The 24,195-nt window shown below is 38.9% G+C and overlaps 1 protein-coding gene across 1 annotated transcript; it reads left to right on the plus strand.

The window, feature by feature from the left end:
• The first annotated feature begins 470 nt into the window (after positions 1-470).
• Positions 471-20,971, plus strand: LOC128710341 (EH domain-containing protein 3). The gene is made up of 4 exons (XM_053805391.1): positions 471-1,695; positions 19,278-19,334; positions 20,252-20,422; positions 20,763-20,971. The coding sequence occupies exons 1-4, from the start codon at positions 471-473 to the stop codon at positions 20,969-20,971; spliced, it is 1,662 nt and encodes a 553-aa protein (XP_053661366.1).
• The last annotated feature ends 3,224 nt before the right edge of the window (positions 20,972-24,195 follow it).

Genomic DNA, 24,195 nt, shown 5'->3' on the forward strand with positions numbered 1-24,195 from the left:
AAGTTTGACATTGTGATGTGTCTGGATTTCTTTTTTCCCGTAGAAATCTCCAAATAGCTTTGGGCAATATCCCGAGTTTACCGTTTTAAACGTACGAATTCCTGCGGTGTTCTTGCGGTGCAGTCGTGAGTCAGAACTCCACGCGTTATCCTTTGTTCGATTGCTTTAACTTTCGTTTCGGCGTCGTATACTGGCTCATTATCTAGATAAGGAGGACGATTCCACTGTTCCGTATTACTCATTGCTATAATTATTCGCTAAGTGAAATCACATTTCCGACTGACTTTGTAAAGAAAAGCGTTTGAACAAGTGCGAATACGAAGTTACAATTTCTCAGTTTGTCGATCAAAAGCGTTGTAACGAACGTCGCATAATTTGCGGTTCGGTGAGCTGTTGATGAGTCAGAGTGCATTTTTATCACGGTAGAAAGTGTTTTACGGGATTACCGTGGTCCACTAATAACAGGAACAATGTTCAGTTGGCTAAAAAGAGAAACGAAAACAGAGGAGGTGGTAGACAATGTGTTGGGAGAGCTGAAAAAGATTTACCGCAGTAAGTTGTTGCCGCTGGAGGAGCATTACAATTTCCATGACTTCCACTCGCCGAAGCTGGAGGATTCGGATTTCGATGCGAAACCGATGATCCTGTTGGTTGGCCAGTACTCCACTGGTAAAACCACTTTCATCCGGTATTTATTGGAACGCGATTTTCCTGGCATTCGGATCGGACCGGAACCGACGACGGATCGCTTTATTGCCGTCATGTATGACGACAAGGAGGGTATGATACCGGGTAATGCGCTTGTAGTCGATCCGAAAAAACAGTTCCGTCCGCTGGAAAAGTATGGCAACGCTTTCCTTAACCGTTTCCAGTGTTCCCACGTACCATCTCCGGTACTGCGGGCGATATCGATCGTCGACACGCCCGGTATTTTGTCCGGTGAGAAACAACGTGTAGATAGAGGCTACGATTTCACGGGAGTTTTGGAATGGTTTGCAGAGCGTGTGGATCGTATTATATTGTTGTTTGATGCACACAAGCTGGACATTTCGGACGAATTTCGACGATCGATCGAAGCACTGCGAGGACACGACGACAAAATTCGGATAGTGCTGAACAAGGCTGACATGATCGATCATCAACAGCTGATGCGTGTATACGGTGCTTTGATGTGGTCGCTCGGCAAAGTACTGCAGACACCGGAGGTGGCCAGGGTGTATATCGGTTCTTTCTGGGATCAACCGCTGCGGTACGACGTAAATCGGAGGCTGTTCGAAGATGAAGAGCAAGATCTTTTCCGTGATTTGCAATCCCTACCCCGCAATGCGGCACTGCGCAAACTGAACGATCTCATCAAGCGTGCTCGCCTAGCCAAGGTCCATGCGCACCTCGTCTCGGAGCTTCGAAAAGAAATGCCACCAATTTTCGGCAAGGATAGCAAGAAAAAGGAGCTGATTAAAAATCTTGGCACTATCTACGATCGCGTTTGTCGCGAGCACCAGGTGTCGATCGGAGATTTGCCGGACATTAAGAAAATGCAAGAAGTCCTCGCCAATCAGGACTTTACCAAGTTCCATTCGATCAAAATGCCGTTAATTGAAGTGGTGGACCGCATGCTGTCCGTGGATATTGCGCGATTAATGAGCATGATTCCTCAGGAAGAGATGCAGTTGGTTTCGGAGCCGCTTGTCAAAGGTAGGTACTTTCGTTCGCATATACACATACTTCCAGAAAGCAACAGTTACGCAATCCCCACTACACTTTATGGGCGTTGTACGCGTCCGTACCATATGACGAAGTTCAATCCCTTTTATCTAATCTTTCTCGGGGCTGTTTGAGGCAACACAGATTTCGTACGTCTCTTACAACACATGTTCGTCAGGACAAAAACAGCGTTGAAAGAGGACAACATATTAAACCTTTTGTCGAGCAACAAGGCCAATGCTTCATTACTTACTGATAATGTGTCACAGTGCTCGCTGAAGCATAGCCTACTTTTAGCACGAATGGTCACAAGATACAGCTCAACTAACTAAAGGCAATCATTCAAGCTTTAGCGTATACGGAACCGGTTTCAGTCATTGCTGCACTTTAGAATCAATTTAACCGAACAACTTGCACAGTGTCGTCCGCCTTTTCATTTGCTATTGAACTGCATATCAGTAGAAGACGGGTTAATTGTAAGCCTTTTTTCTAGAGAAGCAATTAGATGTTGTGTAATCTTTTTTTCTACTGAATCCCTTTCACACTTAACGGACACATCCACTTGAAAAGGGAAGATAAGCATTGATTCATTTATGGAAGTGTTTGATTAATGAAGAAAAGAATAAAACGAGTTGGGAGAGCTGAAAGTTTAAGTATTTAAGTTATAAGTTTAAGACATACGTTAATTTATCCGTGTCATAATTTGTGCTACCAGTACATCTAGCGCATGATTATATTTTTAACTAATCTTGATTTGTACGGTATCGAAAATAAATTCCATTTTCAAGGCTATGAAGCGAATCGTTTTGAAGGTTACTTTGTGTTTGTTGGTGTTGTCTGGAAGATATAGCAACCAGTTAGCATATTCTGGAATGAAAAATTCGGACGTTCGCTCAGTGCTTCGGTTTATTATCGCAAATGAATTGGTATGTTAGTTTTCTTTGCTATATTTGCACTGCTGCATTGAAATCATAAAACGCGATCGCCGATTTCCGAGCTCTAATGGCAACTACTGCTATTCATATGACGTTACCATAAATGACGTTAACAGAGATGTTGCCCTGCTTGCCACATTTTGTGTTCCACTTACCTACTACCAGGCGTACTTACAGATGGCCGGCATGGACGATTAGAGCGATGATGTTAATTTCAGACCAACTTCCATGCCGGCGAATAGATCGTTGGGTCACAATTAGCATTGTATGGCGGGTTTGTAACATTGTGCGTGGTTAGACTGTTCATCGGTCAGAATTGACCGTTCACTTGTTATGTTTTGCTCCGTTTGCAGTTTTGCTGAACTGCCGAATGATGCAGCTACATAAGTGGAAGCGAGAATATACATAGATTATCCGCCTCCACTGGTTTTGTAGCGTCTAGTAGATTAGATGCACTTGATGATACTACCGTTGAGGCATGGCAGTAGAACCAGATAGAACACACTTCTTGATCAAGACTGAAGGCTGTTAAAAGGCAAAGGAGAGCTTCGCAAGTCCATGGAAAACACTTACAAGTGACGCACATTCGTTAGCAAATTATTATAAATTGCTCAATGAGCGCTGTGGCCAGTTTTCAATGGGGTCTTCAACAATTGAATGTTTGTATTTGCCCATTGATACGAACCGCATTTTGAACCCAAGAACAACATTATAGGTATGGAGTGTTAAACTTATAAATTGCAATGTCAAGAAGTAAATTCATTGACTCGGTCTCTTAATCCTGTAAAGCGTTCGTTAAAAAACACTGGATGTGTTACGTTGAATGGAATCTAGGTCAATCAACTTATGATGTCAACTACTGGTATATCGACATAATGTTATATGGTAAAAATTAAGAACAAGCTTGCATTACGGCATATAGCTGTTGTTTCTGTATGCTGTACCGCATTGCTTGTCAAGCGCGGATTTTTTAGGGGAAATTTGAGAAACATATTTTGTAACCTTGCGTTACATGAGTCTCTATTGACTATAGCTATCGGTTGACCGTAGCTGTATGTATGTATTGTATGAAATTTGATAGAATTCATGATTGATAGCATTTTGTGCCAGTATGCTTTATTTAACGAATGAGTAATATAGTAACGACTAACGAAGGACATATTTTTCATATTGTTCAATGGTTTGGACACAGGCGTCAGTAGAGTGTGTTTATTAACGTTTTCAACACAACGGAAACGATTCTGTATTTTTCCCATTGTCGTAAAGCGGCAAAAAATCCCAAAAAGATAATTTATTTGACAATTCTTGTAAACGCTGTCGGATTCGGATGTGGGGCAGGCGCATACTTGCAGCGTGACTAACTATCCATAATCAGTCAAAGCAAATTCACGGTCGGTTACCCTTTAAACATTGAAATACTTTATATGTTGTTCCCAAGGCTTGTTCTTTTGATGGGTAAAAACTAGTTGAAATATGTCTATATCAATGTAAATTCTGTAAAGACTGTAAATTCCCCAGTTATAAATATAGTACAAGTACTTATATAGATATCTATATAGAAAAAACGTATATAGATAGAATTGAGGCGAATGTTAGGCCGGTTTAATGTTTCAATTCAAGACCAACCCGTAATCTTGTCTACGTGGAAGAATTAATCGATAAGATAAAATTAAAAAAAAAAGATCCTTGACAACTACATGTACTAAATGACACTAATATGTTTGTAGCATTAGTGATTTTTTTAGTTGTTTATGTATTGGATACTGTATTGTATGTGCGGCTTAAAGAGGTCTAATGATAACAACACCGCTTTTCATTCGAAAGAACATGATAAAATTATTACTTATTTATCAGATGCTACAATCGCTTCGCAATCCTGGCCTGCTACAGGAGTTCTCTAAACTGCCCACGGACGGCTTCTGGCGGACGCATCAACGCCATCACTCCATCTCAATATGGACCTACCACGTCTCCGCTGCCCATGTGGATGATCTAAATGGTTTTTACGGGCTGGGTGGTCCGGTTTCATTTTCATGACGTGACCAGTCCAACGGTGAATGCTGTACGACAGTAAGTTCGCCGTACTGCTCATAAATCTCGTCACTGTAGCGGCTCCTCCATTGTGCTTCCACACATACGGGGCCAAAGATCTTTCTGAGCATCTTTCTCTCGAACGCGGCTAAGAGGGGTTCGTCAGTTTTGGACAAAGTCCATGTCTCAGAGGCGTATGTGAGAGCTAGAACTATATAAGTTCTGCATAGTTGCAGAACTATTTAAGTTCTATATAGTTCTATATAGCTATTTCTGATTTAATTACGATTGAAAAATACGAGGAATAGTATGGCCGTATCAAATGTTACTACTTTTCGTTAATATCATCAAATGTACGTATTTTAACTATTGGAATTGTACTATGAATTTTGATTTGTCAAAAATGTTTGTTGGAAATAAGGATAAATAGTGCATTATTTTATTACGCTAACTAAAATACATGAAAACATCGGATAAGCTTGTTCTCATAACTTGAGATATTTGCCCCTCTTGAATAGGATTATTTTTATGAATGAACAATCCTTGCTATGAAGATGCCGAAAACGAACGCTATAAGGCATGACAAGTGTAACAGAATGTTCTGTTACGGTTTATAACGTTTTAATTACACCGATTCGTTTGCCTATTTTGGCTCGGGTGAGAGTTTCTTTTCTGCGCAATAATTTATTCGTGACAAACTCTCATTATTCGTCGTAAACCCGTGAAATCTACTAACAGACTTCTGTCACATCGAAAAGGTATTTGTTTCTTTCCGAACACCACCTGTGAAGAAGCGCTGCCATACTAAACAGTTTTACCTCCTATGGAGATTCTCTTATTTTTTGTCTCAACCGTATCAGATTTCAGTTAGTTGATATTCGAGATGAAAATTATGAATGTGCTGTTTTGCTTCAATTTAATAGTTGATATCAATGTGTATAGTATGGTAGGTAGTACGGGTTTGAATTCTCTTACACATATTTTAGGTGTATGATTAATAAAAAAAAGTATTGAAAAAGATTTAAAGAAACTCGTCCAACCTGTGGCGTTTAAGTGGACCATCACGCCGGAAGCACTTCCTGTCACCATATGTTGTGTGTCCAGCGCCAGATCTATTGATACTATAATGATAAATAGATGAAGAGGACTGACAAAGCACCGCCATGTGTTGGCACTTAGAGCGCCTCAGTGAGTGTTGGGAGCTGTGCGGGTATCTTTGAATACATGCTCCAGTACCTGCGACCAGAAGTAAGCAGTGGTTTGCTACTGGCATGTCGAATTCCAGCACTGTTGGATATTTTCCATCGGGCATTATGGCGTACACCCTACCGACACCGACAAATACTTTCTATCCCTGTATGGGCATGGCAAACTTTGTCAAGTGCAGAACAAATTAGTGTAAGAAGATGTACACAAAGTCTCTCCATGAATACGTCAAATAGCTATGATAACAACATTTCCAAGTTATATTGAATTGAAATCCTATTGAAATCATCCTCTTGGCGTAACATTCGGAAGTGAGTTATGTTTTGTGATTAAGTTTTTGTGCCTTATCCTCATTCGTCTACATAATTTCAACTTGTTTGTCTGGAAGGTATAGCAGATACACGTGTCGTAGCACCAAGCTTCTGTTTGAGTGTGGATGCTATTAGACTTGATGGTGAATGTATTTTGAATGTTTTAAAGGTTTGTAACTCAAACCGTTTGTTTGGAACAAAAATTTTCAATCTTCTTTATCTTACATAATGCCACGCATAGCATACGCATATCAACGAAGTAATACCAACAGCTAAAGGCGGCCAAACTATAATGAAAAACAAAAAAACACCACCACAAACATTCATCGCGGCTTAATGTAGTTGAAATCCTATTTTTGTTGTTAGGTTATCACTTACATTTGTGGGACGGGCCGGTGGCATGATGGCATGATGGCCGGTCTTCACACGAACGGACCGGACCAAAATCCCATCAGGGCCAATCCCCCGTAGCAAGGACTGACTATCCGGCTACGTGGTAAAATAAGTCGATACGGCCAGGCCATTCTGACGAAAAAAAATTATATTTATATGACTTGCTTGTATTGAGTTGATTTTTATTTTGACTAAGCAAAATAGAATATAGCAAAATAGCATAGTTTTTTTTTTCTTATCGTTCAGTGTTTGTTGCAATCATAGGAAGTTTTATTTGTTTTTTTTTTTTGCTATCATTCCGCTACAAAGTGTGTGCAAGTACAATCTGAAAAAAGTCAAAGATAAGCAAACAGCAAAACAATCTTTTTATGCCTGTTTATCTCACTCCGAATCGGCATTGTTGGTATGTATTTCGGTAGATATTGCATTCATTTTTGATCCTAAAAATCTACAGCATCATCACGGACGTGTCGTCAACAGGCGTGCGTGCCGTGTTAGTGGTACTTGTGTCAAGCGTTTCGGATATATTGTCATAAGGAGAGGTTTGAAGAATGCGTATGTGTATGTGTGTATAAAAAAGGTCTAAATTGAGAAAAAAGTAACACATTCAGGGTGACACTGAAGATCTTAGCGTTAGGGGGGACAAAACGACAAGGAAATAGCTTTATCATATTGTTGGTATAGGTTGTGGTGAAAGAAGCATGAATATATGGTAGCAGCCTGTTCAGCAGATGCAATTTGTGTGTGCTTTTCAATCTCCTGTTTGTCTGCATATTATCATTCTACATCTCATTGTAATGGAATACGTGATGAGCATTCCACAAATAAAACTAAATTAAACTACCACATTGTGTTGGTGGGTGATTTTTTTTTACCGTTCGGATGTATGCTTGCTCAATCGTATCATATTGACTGTGTATTGACAAGTGCTAGGCAGTGGAGTCTTTCAACTAAGACTAAGCTAACTAAGCCTATGTACCTACTTTACTTTATATTTACTTTAAACGTACGAAAGCTATCATTCTTTTCCGTTACATCGGTGTCCGTTAGAATTAGGTTAGGCTGTTTAGGTTGTGTTAGGATATTTAGCTGTCGTTGTTTTGTCACTCGTCCCTGAAACGAACAGTTAAATAACTGTGTTCATGTCTATTATTATGCTTAGTGCAAATATTTTGTTAATTCAATTTACTGCCACAATGTAGCATCACTCATTGGTTTTTATAAACTTTTTTTCCGCATAGTAAGAAGCAAAGGAAATGTAATAACCGACGCTAATAGAAACTTTTTCTTCCCATGTTTGAACATTTTAAGATGAAAGAAAATTTGCTTTTGAAGGTTCACTTTGTTTTCTTTGTTACGTCAGGGTGCTTCTGTTTTGTCCTATTTATGGGCCCGAACAAAGCATAAACCATTGTCAACCGTCGTTATGATATCTTATCGTGTTTGCTATTGCTGAAGCTGGAATTGTATGCCCGGGAGTCCGGTTTTGTCAAAATTGTAGGTTATTGGATGGATATGTTGACAGGGGATGCCTATTTTATTTTTTGCTGTTCCTTTCATTTATCGTACCTTTTTCAATTGTCGCCACTTTTCCATCGCCATGCTTTTGTAGTATGGTCCATGGATATGATGAACAGAGGAGGTTTGATTTTGTATGCCAAAGAGCGACTAAAAAGAATGTGAAGCCAAGTTCGCAACCCCCCCCCAGAACCGTATCCTGTCGGTCGGGACATATCAAGTGACCTGTAAATTTAGTCGTTACACATTTCTAATACGGTTGGTCTGTGCGTGCACAAATAACATTGAATCGAAAGCCTTGCGAAAGTAAAAACCAGCACCGAATATAATAATCGATCTTAACTGTCGATGTGCAGTAGGACTAAGGATGGTACCATCATGTTGCACGATGTTCTTTGGTGAAGAATGCCCTAGGGGTTCCTGTTACTTTTCTTTTGCCGAAATGGGTTTAAATCCCTGTTGGTGGCTATGCGCTGTGGTTTGATATTAAACAAAAAAGATATTAGAAAAATGAAACCAGGTTTCGTAGAAGTGAAAAATGGTTGGGGTTCCTGTTCCTGATGCTTTTACATTGATTAAAACTTTTTTGTGTTTAATACAAAAAAAAGGCTGACAGTTTTTCAAACCTGCAGATGGTGCCTTGAATCGCTAATTATGTTGTTATTTGGCCTTCAAATAATCGTAACCAAATGTACGATGAAAACTTGCAATAAATTTGAAAGGAATTTCATAATACTCCAGTTCCAGTTTGTAGCGGTTCCAGCGGTTATGACATCACACGCTTCATCATGGTCCATGGCAAGCAACATATGTATTTCATGAACCAAATAGTCAAATTTTTACAAGCTAAATTCCTTAGACTTAATTTAACGATCATATGTTGAATATGATATTGGTTAATGATATTGTTGTAACAATGATACAACAAAGGTTTTATTATCGCGTCAGTCGTAGATAATATCGTACTTACGCTTACACTTGTTGTAGCGTAAATGCATGATAAGGATGGTTATTGGACTTAATCTAACAAAATATTAAATAACAATAGAAATTGATGGCTTTCCAGCATTTGGAATCATTTAATTTGTTCTTCATGGTCTATGGTGTTCTTTAAGGTCTCCATAGTTGACAGGTTCGAAATAATATTACTTATTGGTTTTGTCTCTATTGGCCAAAACGTTTAACGTTAAACGCGCTTGGCCTATTGTTCTGGCGGAGCGAGGATTGATTTTGTTTCTATAGATTGCGATCTATAGATTTCTATATGAAATAAGTATTTAATCTTAATCTGTTTTTGTGAACTAACGTTTTTCCTGGTCCAGTACGTCTCCCTTCTTCTTCTCTATCGTCACAACCTGAAAAGGTCTCGGCTTGCCATTTTTTTGGTTTTCTTTGACTTTATTTACCCACTACCGGATAGTCAGTCCTGCATATGTAGGATTGGTCCAGGATGAGATTTTAGACCGGTCCTGTCGTATGAATACCGGTACCGGGCCACCCCCCAGTACGTTTAACTCAACATTAAAATGCCAGATCATTGTACAACTTCCAAAACTAATAATTGTTTATTTATTTATTGGGTAAGTGTAAATGAAGCGGTTATTCTATTGTCTTTTGATATAAATGGGACACAATATTGTACTGAATGTCTCTATTGCATGACTTGGGTGCACTCAGATGCTGCGGAAAAGCTTCAGGTGCAGTTTATATCGGTTTTATATCGTTCCTTGAAAACCGCCTGCCTATATTCAATTCCAAACTACAAATTTGTTTGTCCGTTGACTCGAAGAAATTGAAATGAAAAATGCAAACCTCTAGCAGCAATAATGAGTGGGGTTCGTTCGTTTGCCCTGCACTTCCCAAAGCATGGATGGGAAACCGCGATGTGTGTGTGTGTTCAGTTGTGCATTGGAAGCTGTAACAACATGGCATAATGGCATAGTAGCTGAGAGCAGCTTTTTGTGCACGTGCACAACTGCAGCTCACCGAGATCGGATGCCACATGTTCGCGCATAAAATTTGTCTTTTGCCGCTCGTAGTGTGAAGCTGTCATCTAGGGCGAGGTCGTCTTGTTTGGGTGCATGCTCCTGTAAAGTGAATTGCTTCCCGAGCATATTCTTTCACTGTCGTCGTTTTTAACTTTTGTTTTCTTCCAAGCGGGTTCATGTTGACTTCGCTTTCTGTGCTTTGAGCAGACGCGTAAGAATAGGTTGGATATCATTGAGGAAGAGCGAGAGTGTGTGTGTGTGTGTTTGTTTTAAATTACATAAACATTCTACATTAGCGCAATGGTTTCCGGATACGGAAATGTCTGCCGGATGCTGGGTAGTTGCCGCAACAGGCAAATGCGCGGGCAAATAGGGTTGAATTGTCACCGTGACTAAGGCTAGAATTAATGGTGATGAGAAGAATAGGAGATATTTAATGTTGGAGGATCTAGTGAACCGTTTTACTAGCTATGTGTTTTGCACCCTTGTCTGTACGATAGCTGTGGAAATGGCGGAGGGTAGGTTATGCGGTATTAATTATTCAGTGCAGTGTGCCAGTGTCATTTTTTTGGCTCATCTGTTGTTTTTTGGTTCATAATATTTCATTACTTTTTCCGCTTTCGGTGGTAGTACACCTCACGTTCATTTTTGCTCTGCTCCGTTTTGGCACAATGAAGGCAACTTTGCCCATTTGAAATCCCACTGGAGAAGGAAGTTCAACCCTCGGCACGTTGTTGCAAGGGCAACAAAGAGTAGAAAGCTAAATTTGGGGAAACCTCAAAAGCTGACAAAAGCTGTGTAGCACTACGGTGGCCGTCATCGGCAGGGGGGTAATTTTTCAATTTTCCTCATCAACCAACCACCAAAGGCGCGTTACCTTCCTACCTACATACCTACGTACTACTACAATAAAGCTGCCGGGTAGTTATGCTGTTTGCATGCTGATGAAGTTTGACCGTCCACCGAATCTTCCAGCCGGGTCCGCGATGGCCCGAATTCGGGCGTGTCTAGCTCAACCAAACAGTGCTCTGTACTCTCGGCATAAGCGAACTAAGAAAACATTTTGTCGTATGCCATCGTCCGCTCTGCCCATGCGAATATTGTTTTAGTGGTCATCTGCCGTAGTTGCTGACAGTGGGTGTGCATTTCAACGAAGGGTACAGGTTTTCATATAGCAAAGGCTCCCCGCGCTGTCGGCAAACAGGCGAATCATTGTGGCCCATCTACCTTAGCTAGTTTTTTTTTCATCTGTACTAACAAAAAATGACCTCATTCTTTCTGCCATGAACTATCTGCCCTTCCTGTTCCATCCATGCTATCGCAACATCCGAAGCATAGCATTGGTAGGAGTGCGCCCACACATCCCTGACGAGATCAGGGGATTCTGCAGGATGCATGTTCGTGTTGTTTACTGCAGAACTGTACGCAGCTGCTCGCTCGTGCTACCAGTGTGTCTTGTAACGTGCGAATTTCTTTTCTCTTTTGGACGCATGGTGGCGTCTGTCGGTCTGTGTGTTTGTCTGTCAGTTTGTCTCCCGTAACAGTGGGAGGAATGTTTTCGTACGTGACGATCTGTTTGTCGACTTTTCGGACAGCTTCCATAGTTGCTAACAATCAGAGGATATGTGTGATTAAGTAAGGATTTCATTTCATTGCCATTTTGGTCCCATATAACTTCCGGTTCAATGGGAGAAGTCTACAAATCTGTATGCTTTACGACACGACTTCATAACACCCTTCTACGTCACGGTTGCAAGGACGAAGCAATAACATGTGCGATAATTAACAGTATGTCTGTGAATTGTCCTAGGCATTGAAGAGGAAGATGGAAGGTATTTATTATTGAGATGAGCATTGATGGCGCAAAAGTATCTCCGGGAACTTTCCGGAGTGTATTCCTACGTCTTTGTTTGTTAGATCACATTTACAATTGTCCTTATATGTACTTGCCACAATTACCAATTTTCTGTTGGCATAGCTGTTGCCAGCTACAAATACTTACTTACTTACTTATCCAGCGCTACAACCGCTTCGCGGTCTTGGCCTGCTGCAGAAGTTCTCTAAACCGCTCACGGTCGAGCGCTCTCGTCTGCCAATTCTTTATCCCGGCCCTTCTGGCGGACGCATCAACACCATCACTCCATCTCAATATGGACCTACCACGTCTCCGTTGTCCATGTGGACGATCTAAAAGGACTTTACGGGCTGGGTGGTCCGGTTTCATTTTCATGACGTGACCAGTCCACCGGAGCATGCTGTACACCGTATAGCTCATAGATCTCGACATTGTAGCGAGGAGCCGCATTGTCCTTCCACACATACCCTGAGAGTTTTCCATCCACCATCACCTGGCATGTGACGTTGGTCATTGTCACCTACAAATACTTTATGTAAATCATAACTCACGGATCATCTAATTTCTGCAGTAAATTGTACTGAATAGAATGCAAATATTGCTAATATTAGGGAAAGATATAGTAAACGATAATACAATACTTTCAGTTCTGCCCATCGTGTTAGATCAACTTTGTTTTCGGAATTAATTTGATTTAAAAATATATTGTTTGTTGTTGGTAGTGTCTAAAGAGGTTTTGAGATTTCGAATGACTTTTGGATTCAATTAAAACTTTAGTCCGAAGATAGGGCTCTAATAGTGTGGCTGTTGGGAACATTATAACTTTAAGGTCGATAATATGGTGACATGGAAATGTTGAATGATTAAATGCAAGATATTTGGCTAAAAATGGAAATCGAATGAAACACAAGCAACGGTTTTCAGATTCTGGCCTTTCCAAGATGAATTATTGGACCTTGGGTACAGTCATTCAACCGTAATAGGTGTCACCTTTCTATTTAGTAATACTTCTTTTGGAGACGGACAACACACGTTGGTTTATCGGGTCAGTATCAAGGTCTGTCGAATATACAGATCTAGTATTAGGAGGGTTTTCGCAGCTCTTGGTGTAATAATGGAAAATAAGTTGATGGCTACGTATCCAAAGAGTTTACACCGTGTGGTGCTTGTGTGTACCGATCGCTATCCTCAGTACAGGTAACCAAAACACAGAATATTATTACGGATATTGGAGATTAGTGCAGAATCGCGTTTAATGAATTTCCGCAAATGTTGAATAGGACAAAACAATACTATTAAGCATCATTTAATCTTGAAAAATATAGAGTCGATATACATTTTGCTCACATGAGTTTAACATTTTATGTGAATTTTACAAAAAAAAACATTACCAAAAAATCCTAAAAATGTTGCTTAGTCAAATTCGAAGGAATTAACAAAAAATGGTTTTCTATTTGCATATATTCTGTGCCATAGACTAACTAAGATGTTGAATTTTAAAACTCTCCTATGTGTAAATCCGCGTATATCTGTGTCGTAAATGTTGGGGACTACCTGTACAGTTTCCATCTTCCAATACATAGCCAACGATATTTAATTTTCAAAATTAAAACAAAAAAAGTCCACGTAAACATTGGCTATTACTAGACCTCATTACTCAATAAACCTTGGTCGGAATTCTAACTTTCTTCCAAAGAAACAATCAATACGCATTCATCAAATCGTGTTGTCGTTTGTAGGTGGATTGCGGTATTCACGCATACTATTGATTGTGTCCATTGGGACGTTATTTCGCTTTCGAGTAGCCTTCTCGTATGTAGTAGCTATTTCTTGTTGTTTACATTATCTTGCTACCGTAAGTCGCTTAATTATCTACTTGTCCTTACCAACCTGTACAAGCAATTGTCCTCTTCCTTGGTCACGGTTTATTGTTGAATCGTGACAAGCACAATAGCTCCAGAGAAAGTACATGAAAGTAGATAACGTTATCTTATTGTTGGTACTTCATGTTTTACATTTTCAATCAATTCTGCCTAATATTTGCCAGTTGTGCTAAATATCTCGTTCTCGTTGAATTGAAATTTGCATCAAAGCGTTACTTTTAAGAAAAGAAAGTAAACAAAAGTGAAGAAGTAAGCAATATGCACATCATTACAAATTATGAAAGTAGTAAACTGACGTAACGATTTGAAAATTGCGTTTAACGAAATATATCACGGTTTCTTATCGATGAAAGTCGCATAGCACTGGAAAGTTTATCATAAAACAATTCGATGTACTGGTAAGTGCCATTTTATGGTAATAGGTAATAGAAAAGAATTCTAATGGAACATTGAACATACCAATCAATAGCAACAATAAATAAAAATAAATTGGAAAAAAACATTTTTGGCCCTGCAAATGTAACTGGAGCTTTTTTTTCGTCGGTTTTTATAAATGTTCTACTTGAGCAATAAAAATCCTACTGCTCGAAACAACTGCGAGACGACCAGTAGGAAGTTCGGCGCGCCTTGAGGGCAACGTAACGGCATTGTATTGGTGAGGAACGTTGCACGCACGTGATTGATTGGCAATTTTCGTTAAGGCTTCGCTTACGCGCGTCTAGCTCGTACATGTAGGAAAAAGTACGAAAGAACATAACCAATGTTTACGGGATGCGGGGAGGTATGGAAGATGAAGTTGTTCATCGTCTCTCGTTAGGTAATGGGTATCTTATTCATCGCGGCACACGTTTAGGCGAACCTTTGCACGGGGTGGCGGTGTTTTGTACTGGTGGCAATTTCCTCTAGTCTTCCAACCGTGATAAGCTATTTTAAATAAAACAACACGTAAAACCTAATACGACATTAGCGGCCGATGTCACGAGACTGAACCGATGCGCGTGTGATGTGGAAAAACGATTCTTGAGATTCTTTTACAGCAACGCTTGCGAATCAATCGTGCCAAGTGGTAGTACAAGAACAAGAACGTACCAGCAGTAGAAGGCATCCGTAGATCTGAGGATTCCTTTGACATTAGCATTCGCTCAAGATCGCACACAAATTGCCACTTTTTGTAGCAATTGAAGTTAAATTGGGTTTTCTGTTTGGGTGCTGTTTGTTTGTAAAATGTTCAACAGTATTTAACACATCATTCGCGTAAAATGAAAGGTGGGATTTGTTGCTGTGGCTTTGTGGAACGTTACATCAATAAAAGAAGACAATGACGCCAGGTTAAATTTTTTTTATCTTCCATGTTTTCCGTATGCCAGCAGCGTGTTGTTAATAATTCAAGACATGATTTTTGCGAATGATGTAGCTGCTGTACGGCATCGTGTCAGAAGCGTAAGATCAGTATATCAAACCATCTGTGATGACAGGGCTAAATGTAACAACCCCCAGGACATTATTTACTTTAGAACGGTGTTAACTTTATGGCTAATCCAGCGGAGAATATATGATCGGTGTGGATCCGTTGTTTCAATGCCATGAATAATATCGTTTCGCGTAATTATGAAAAGATGAGAAAAGATTATATACTGTTGCATGGGACTGTATACCCCAGAATAATCGATACACAATGTGCTTAACGCTTTGGTCCTAGAATTGTTCTAAACCTGTGTTAAGAATTGATAATGTGGATTTTCGAAAGTAATGTGATTTTGTTAATTTTGCTTCAGATTGTTTGCAGTTACCGTTCTGAATCGAATTACGGACATCTATAAATTCCGGACATGCTTCACATTTTAGTTGCATATGCTTATACCAGGGCTTTTGCTTCAACGCTTATTAATTTAGCATGATTTACATGATATTGTAGAATCGATTTATAAAGTTATTGGATACTATTCTATAGAAAAATGGTAATATGTGAAGAATGTCTGGAATTTGAAGCTGTACGTAATTCAATTCAGTTTTAATGTTTTTTTTATTGTATATGTAATGTAGCCGAATGTAACAATACTTTTGTGTAGTGAATGAGAAATAAATTACTTATCGTATGGTTTTATGGTAATCGTAGTAAACCCCATTTTCGCCATGTGCATGAAAGATGTGTACTTTATTAAATAAATCGCCTTATCGTTCGCTTTTTGCAGCACTCTATTTCGTTTTGTGCCCCATTACACTAATCGGTGAAGTAATGTTTGGAAACGAGTGAATGAAATGAATGTTTCACTTGATCAAAGGCGATTTATGCTTTGTTTAGTCTGCTTTTATGCCATTGACTTGTGTTTGGGTAGTTGAAAAGGGGCTTGAATACATTCAGGCAAAAAATGTATGCAGAGAGGAAAATAGGATTCCGTACCAGCTTTTCCGCGAAGTGTATAGTGAACTCAACGTAATAAATACTGGAGCTATGTAGTTTGAAGTACATGCAAACTATGGCACTACTCATGTTACATTCAACAATGAAATAATTGGTTGACTCATATTACCCCACAGTTACAGTCCGTTAAGTGAGTTGCAGGGTTATGATGTATCGCCAGAGAGTCTGTTGAATATATGTGTTATTTTTTTTACCAAAGCATAAACACAGACGATTTGTGAAGGAATTTACAGTTGTTTTGCAAATTTACGTATCACATTTCTAATGTGAGGTTAAAAAAAATGCTAAAATCCTCTTTGCATTGAAGTAAGTAAGGTACTTATTGTACATTTTTTATGAAATCCAACTCCATGATCAAACGCACCCTCGTTACACCATAAACCGGACACCTAATCACCAAAACAGCATTTATCGACCATAAATCAATGAACGTATTTAGCCTGAATTGAGCGTTTTTGTCGCCAACCAGTATTCACCACAGAACATTACGTGGCAAGGAGCGGAAAGACACAAGGGTGATAATTAAATGGGTTATTATAAAGTGTCGAAATTGCGATCCCTCATTAGCCACTGTAGCTGAATGTTAAATCACGCAACACTTAACAGGAGTGCCGGTGTTCGAGTGTACTAAAGCAGCTCGTTTTGCGCTCATTTTGTCAGCTTTTAATATCACACTGCATTAGCCCTTTTAATCTTTGTACACAAGCAGCAAGAGGTACAAAAATAGATAGTACCGATTTAGGCGATCGTATGCAACGTGGTTTTCCTCCATGCAGTGTTTGTCCCAACAAGTTGTTTCGTATGAGAGAAAAATATAATTTATATGTACGTAAAGCGCATTTGTTTTGGAGTATTATAATATTAACTATTTTATCGTTATAGCTAGAATTTCAGTGCAGTGCACTTCACAGCTGATGCATCTGTCGCACTTGCTGGCAAACTGGGATTGTTATTAATCAGAAATGTTGTATTGACTGTTTTGAAGTTATGGTTCTGTTTGATATGGTGTTATTATTATCATTTATGAATCTTCAATCCATACTTAATTCAGATGTACATATAACAGTTTATTACAACATAACATAACACAATGACAACTCATACGATCATGGTGAAGTATTGATAATTTGTGTTATATGCCTTGTGTAACATAACTATCCCTATAGAATGGTTTTAATTTAGACTGTCTGATAACATTATACTGAAATGATAAAAAATAGTGACTCCTTTGAGGAAAGTCATTCAAATTATGAATGAAAACTATTCATGAAATTTCCGAGTGCTAAAAGATTCATAAACCATCAAAGATCCATGAATCGTCGAAGGTGTATGAGTGGCTCAAAGGTCCGTGACCTCTCAAAGATTCAGGAATCTTTAACGGAAAATGAATTATCTTAATAAATCGTCAAAGGTGTAATAATCCTCGTAGCTAGATTAATCGCCTACATGCCAGGATTTTACTCAATTTTTGGTTTTTAGTTTCTCAAATCAGAATGTCTGCAACGATTAAATAAACCAAATACTGCTAACATTCGATTGCATAAATCAATTTACATATCATGCATAAATCATTTGCAATCATAACAATTGGACAGTAGTTTTTTTTTACTAAAATTTATGCTCATGACCTTTCATGAATCAAACTATTCATGAAGCACTGATACTTCAGGGACTCATGGGACCCTTATGGAATTCAATCATATTTTGAGGATTCATGAAACTTTAAGGGATTCTGTGAGGAATGAATCGTATCGTAAAGGAGTAATCATTCTTCAGAATAGAGATTCAGAATGATTCAATATAAATATTCATACTGATTCATGCATATGGTACAGATTTACCCAATACAAATAAAAGTGATTTTTAATTTGCAATTTCAGGTGCATTTTAATATTTCTTGCGCTTTATTTAAGTGAAAGTTAATAGATTTCTTTTAACGGGAAGGGAACTCTCGCGTATCAAATGCGGGTTAACCACAATAAAAATTAAAAATCGGTTTAACAAAAAAGTATTTTTGTCGCAAAAACTCTCTCACGTAGTATCAGATTGTACCTTTACCGATTTTAAATCTGGCAGTCGTGATGGAACATACCCTCGTGCATACCACACGATTGTTTATGTTTTCATTTATCCTCGAGGTCATTGGTGGTATTTGTTGAGTCATGTCACCATTTCGTCAAATTCATCTTCCGTCTGTCTGCGCATAAAGAACGGTGTACGGTTCTGCTAACCAGGTCATTGTTGTTGCCCAGTATAGTAGAGAAACGGAATCGGACGGAAGTGGTTTAGATAGTTTTTCATTTGATAAAAAGGAGAAAAAGGAAATTCAACAATGTGTACAAAGAACTTTCGCCCAACTGCTTGTTGTGTTTGGAGCGAAAGGATGTGAAAAACGATTTAGTTCAGTTTTCTTTCCCGTCAGTGCAAACGGTTTTTGTTTAACGGCGGATATGAGCAAATTTGCCTGTTGCGGGTCTAACACAGCCTGCTGCATCAGAACGATATTAGAGTTATACAATTTGATAAATTTCATTTATCCATCGCCATAAGCAAATGATTCTCAGCAAAGCAAACTGTGGGTCCAAGTTTTTGCTGGATATTAAGTAAATGAATAAAAATTTGGAGTTTTTTTTAAACACCTTGGGAATAGCATTTTTTGTATATATATAGCAGTTACTAATTGTAATGTTTCAGCTTCATGGTTCAATATTATCGATTTGAGTTAATTGATAAGCGATTTATATCTTTTCTTTATTTAAACGTTCCTTTAGATTTTTGTAACAACATCGTTTGTAACCTAAATCTACATCTACAAAGTAGATTATTGAATAAAAATATACTTATAATATCGATGTCATATAAACCGATGTCATATTAAAGAGTTGTGAAATGTTGTGAAAATGTGTTTCTGTTCGCTAACATAATACCATTTAATTTTACATCAAAACCCCAGACAGAACGCATTTTTGGGGTCACCAGTTGAGTTTACATTTTTGTTTCCTTTCTACCTTTCAAACACGTCGGCTTCTAGGACAAAGCAATGGGTCGACGATGGAAACAAACTTTTTGGACCATCTTCTGCTGAAAGGTTCGAATGTAATTTTTTTATTCGCTACCAATGTTTGCACAACATCACTTTCATATGCTTCATTTGTGCCTGATTTCGGGATCCACCCTCATTGTTTCGTCATTCCGCTTACCGTAGTAGTGTACAATTGGTATTATGCTATTAAAATGGTATGTTTCTGAATAATTGTGAAATATTTTTCAAGAAAACGTGGAAAATTGCTTTTTAAAATGTAAAACATTACTTACTTCACGATTGCGGTCGCTTCGCTTTAGCGTACTCTGACGTACATTTTGTTTATATGTTTATGTTTGGTTTTTGACGAAGGAAGCGTTTTGGTGCAGGGTTTACGTCTGGTGGCTGGTGTTTATGTATTGTATCTAGAAGAAACATCACTACACATTTACAGCACATTATTATCTGTACAAGCATATCGTTTCCCATTTTGGCCTTCTGTTATATCCTGTAAGTGTTTCATACAAGCGGACTAGTGTGAGAGTTATAGTCGTTGCTTTCCCGAAAATGATGTGTCCATCGGTTGTGTTTTGTCCTATTCCAGTATTAAACTGTACATGAGAGGGATAGGGTGTTGTTCACGATGTATAGTACTACTGTTAGCAAGCATTATGCGATGGTGCCTGTCAAACGCGGTATTTAACCAAGGCGATGTGTGGGAAAATATAAAAGAAACGACCAACAATTGATAGAGAGCTACGAGCAAAAAATAGTATCGAAAAACAAGTCAAATAAATAGACAAGAAATTGTTAGAAGTAGAACAAGACCTCCGTTTTCCATTTCCGCATTGTTAGTGTTTGATGAGTTCGTTTTCGCATTTGCTAAATGTTTCTTTCCATCTCTCTTTCTCGTTTATATTCTTTTGCAACTTCCTGACACATGATACATGAACACGGTTTCGATTCGCTTGGCACATTTTTAGGAGGCGCCTTCGACGGGGTAGAGGACGTGGTTTCACCGTTTGGGTACCGGAAGGGCGAAGGAATCGATGCCGGGTATGGTGAGGTGGATTGGATATGCAATCGTGATCGTGCCCGAACGGATCCCATCTTCGAGTCACTTCAACCGACTGATGGAAAGATTTCCGGTGCCGGTAAGTATCATTATCATCTTCAGCTTCACGGTTCAATATCTTCGTCAGCTAGGTCAACCTCCAATCTCAATCAACAGCAGTAGTTTTTTTGTTCGGTATCGTATTTCTTCAGTGCGTCAGTGGTGTCCCCGCTCTGAATCGATTAATCAGTCGATGGGCATAATACCGTATACTAATGATTTCTGATTTCTGTTTCTTTTCTCTTCCCGTACACCAACGTTAATTCTTCGCTTTTTGTTTGTTTGATGATGACTATTCGCTGCTGTTCTCGATGGTGTTATGCTGTGAAAAACTGCCGATACTTACCTTGCGAACAACCACCACCCGCTCACCTTCCCAGCGGCCAAGTCGGAGCTGATCAAATCGAAGTTACCGAACAACGTCCTGAGCAAAATTTGGAAGCTCTCCGACTACGATCAGGATGGTTTCTTGGACATCGAAGAATTTGCTCTGGCGATGCATTTAATCAACGTCAAAATGGATGGCAATGAGTTACCGACAGCTTTGCCCCTTCACCTGGTACCACCGTCCAAGCGGGGTGTAGACTAGGATTAGATGTACCGAGCAAAGCAAGGAATCGGGGGCACGGATGTTGAGGCCGTACAGCGTTTCACGTTTGTGTGTGTGTATGTGTGTGTATTAGCTAAACTTCCAGCAGTGCTAGAGAGCTCGATTGTTAATCTTGTTTCCTATTTACTATCTTGCCCACCCGACCGGCTTCAAATATTGCCTGCGCGTTAGATCGACCCATCACCTCTGACATTCGTTCGAGAGTTTATTCATGCTTTGTGTATCATCTTTTGCTTATCGTTTGTCCGACCTTTCTTTTTTTCTGATGGGTTTTTGCCGTGTTGCCGTGCGTTCCGATCCTGTGCCAGGCGACCAATCAATCCTCAAACTTTCGCTTCCCTGGGGTTTATGCATTCAGGCACTCTTCCCGTTTTTCGTTAGCGGAAACGTTGATGGAGCTGCCTGCAGCAATGGAGGAAGTTGGAGTTTTGTTTCGTTTCGCTTGTGACGATCCAGTTCTCGGAAAACGAAGATCAACTTCAACTATGGTCCGAGTTTGTTATCTCCTCCTCCTCCTTGTTATCCTCCTCCTGTCCTTTCCCCATCGAAGTGAACATCAAATTTTCCGCTTTAAGACAATGCCAATGAGGAAAACAGAAATCGGAAGACAAGCATTTCGGTTTCAGTTGTAATGAGCAAAAGCAAACAAGCGGTAGAAAAGATCAAGGAGAATTTCGTTGAGAGAATTATAGAAAAAAAGCTACGTTTCCTCCAGGGCAGTGGCCTCGTTTTTTCGTGTTTAGGTGATTATTTATTATTTATACACTTAGTTAGTGAAGCAAATCATTACGAAATTTATCAAAACAAGTACATGCATACTTACACACACACACTCGTACATATACATGCAATGCAAAAATAGCTTTCGCGCAAAGTAGAAAGAGGAAACACGAATATTGCCGAACATAACATAAACGAATACAATCAATTATATGTATTTTGATTTATTATGCGCTTGTTGCAAATGCTTTCATTTATAACGTGTTGATTGTATTGATTTGTGAGACGTTTAGTAAAACAGGTTTAGCTAGATGAAAAAAAACCATGCAATATTAGCAGAAAAAAATTTATGCAGTTTCCAGTAGAAAACGGCGGGAACCTGTTTGTTAAGAAGGTCAATGGAAAACGGATCGCGATGAGTTTTTGTTATTCTAAAGAATTTTGAACAAAAAAAATGTGTTCAATGATATAGTATGCAATGACGAAAGATGCTGGTCGGTGATACGCAAATTCATGATCAACCAACAAACAAATATGTAACATGCAATGTGAATGTGTGTCAACGTAGGGTTTTGTTTAGTGTTTTGTATTTGTAATGGCTTTGTATGTCTGTATACCTTTTTAAAAGGTGTTTTATTGATTAGATATTTTTGTCATTGTATCTTATTTAATCAGCAGCAAAAATGGATCCGAATCAACTTGCTAAGAGTTGTTCATATGTCTGGTGAGAGCGGTAAAGTGTTGCTCTTGTATTCACTTTACCCTTTCGGTTGCTTCATTTCAATTGCAGTTCTTCACTGGAGTGGGTCGTTGTAGTGAAAAGTGAATTTGGTTGGATGGCATTTCAGAACGTTCCAAAGTAGTCGTCAAAGTGGTAAAGTTTCAGTGTTGACCTCAGTTGGTGGAAGGATCTACAGAAAAAGAGACAAACAGAGAAATAGAAAGAAAATGAAAAAAAAAACTTTATGTCCCTTTCTTACATCCAAAATGCATAATTTATGCGTGGCCAGTGTCCTTTATCCATTGCCATGGTCCTATGGTAAAGAAGGAATAACAATGAGAGTTTCTAACGATAGCTGCTATCTCTCAGCTGAAAATAGTCTCGAACGGCTTATTTTAATGCATCGGTTACTCTGAATTATTTTGCCACAGCACTCTGGTCCTCCACGTTGCCGATGGCCCGTACTTGGCTTAAAAAGTAAAATCGATTGGAATTGAATAATGTATTACTCCAATTATTCTTGGTTGTTTTGCAATGCCTTAACTAACTGATCGGGTCGTTTTGTCTGTTACTTGCCGATGAAGAAAAGGTAGATAATTGCATTTAAATGCAGTTTTTTGCGTCTTTTGCGTACGTGCGTGGAGTTAGCTTCATATGAAAAAACCATAATAAAGTAGAACAGTATGAAAAAAGGATGTAATAAATAAAAAATCTTGTTGCTTTTCTTATTTAAACAACGCGTTAGCTCATGCCATGTAATGGTTTTCCCGGCTAATTTTTACCAAATTGCCGGGCAGTTAGTCTTTGCTACTACGCTCTACTACTACTTGCAAATCCGACGCTCGACTTACGGTGTATTCAACCAATTCCCTTGGGCTTAGAACCGACATGATCACATGCAAATAGAAGGATCGGAAGCATGTAACCAAGTTACTATATTTTACGCAATGAATATGTACTTGAGAGAGTATTTTTTTTATTCTTTATCAAGCGTTAATGTGGTTCTTTACTTTTTCTTTTGATGAAATGGAAAGTGTGAACTAGTTGAAAATAACTTGATTACACAGAAAACAACGGACTTATACATATACACATCCCTTTGATATACATAACTCGACAAATGTATACACAACGCATATTTACAATCGAATGGCTGAGCATTTTTATGGTATTTGTATGTGTTTAGGGTATAACCACGCGAAAAAGATAATGGGAGAAATAAACCGAAAACACACGATGTGATGAGAAATGTAACAAACAGTGTTCGAATTGGCAAAACGCTTACTTGTGAACTGACGGCACACATCAGCAGAAGGTTCAATGCCACCTAAAAGTTCGGTTGGAAATCGCCCGTTTCTTGGTCGATCATCCAATCATCAATTCTTGAAGGAAGAATCTTTTGTACTAAACCGAAAAAAAGAGAGTGAGCAAGTACGTGTGCAGAATAGCAAGCACAAAATAGAAGCAAAGAGGATAAATAGTAGTAGGTATGTACGGCAAAGGGGATCTAACATTGCAGGATAAAACATCGACCCGTGTAAAATGTAACATCAAAGACAGGGGTCGATAGGAAGAAACGCGACCGAAATACCCGGCGGCTTTCTTTTGCTGCGTATGGCGCGCCTCGATAAGCAAATGTTGTAAAAAGAAATGAATCATAACGAAACGACAATAGTATCGTATATTTTTATGTTCAACTTCTTTCGGTCGTCGAATATTACGCCTCGAATGGTTTGCGAAAGAATGACTTCGGAATGGATGG

The sequence above is a fragment of the Anopheles marshallii genome, chromosome 2 (assembly GCF_943734725.1).
Source record: "Anopheles marshallii chromosome 2, idAnoMarsDA_429_01, whole genome shotgun sequence".
Taxonomy (NCBI): domain Eukaryota; kingdom Metazoa; phylum Arthropoda; class Insecta; order Diptera; family Culicidae; genus Anopheles; species Anopheles marshallii.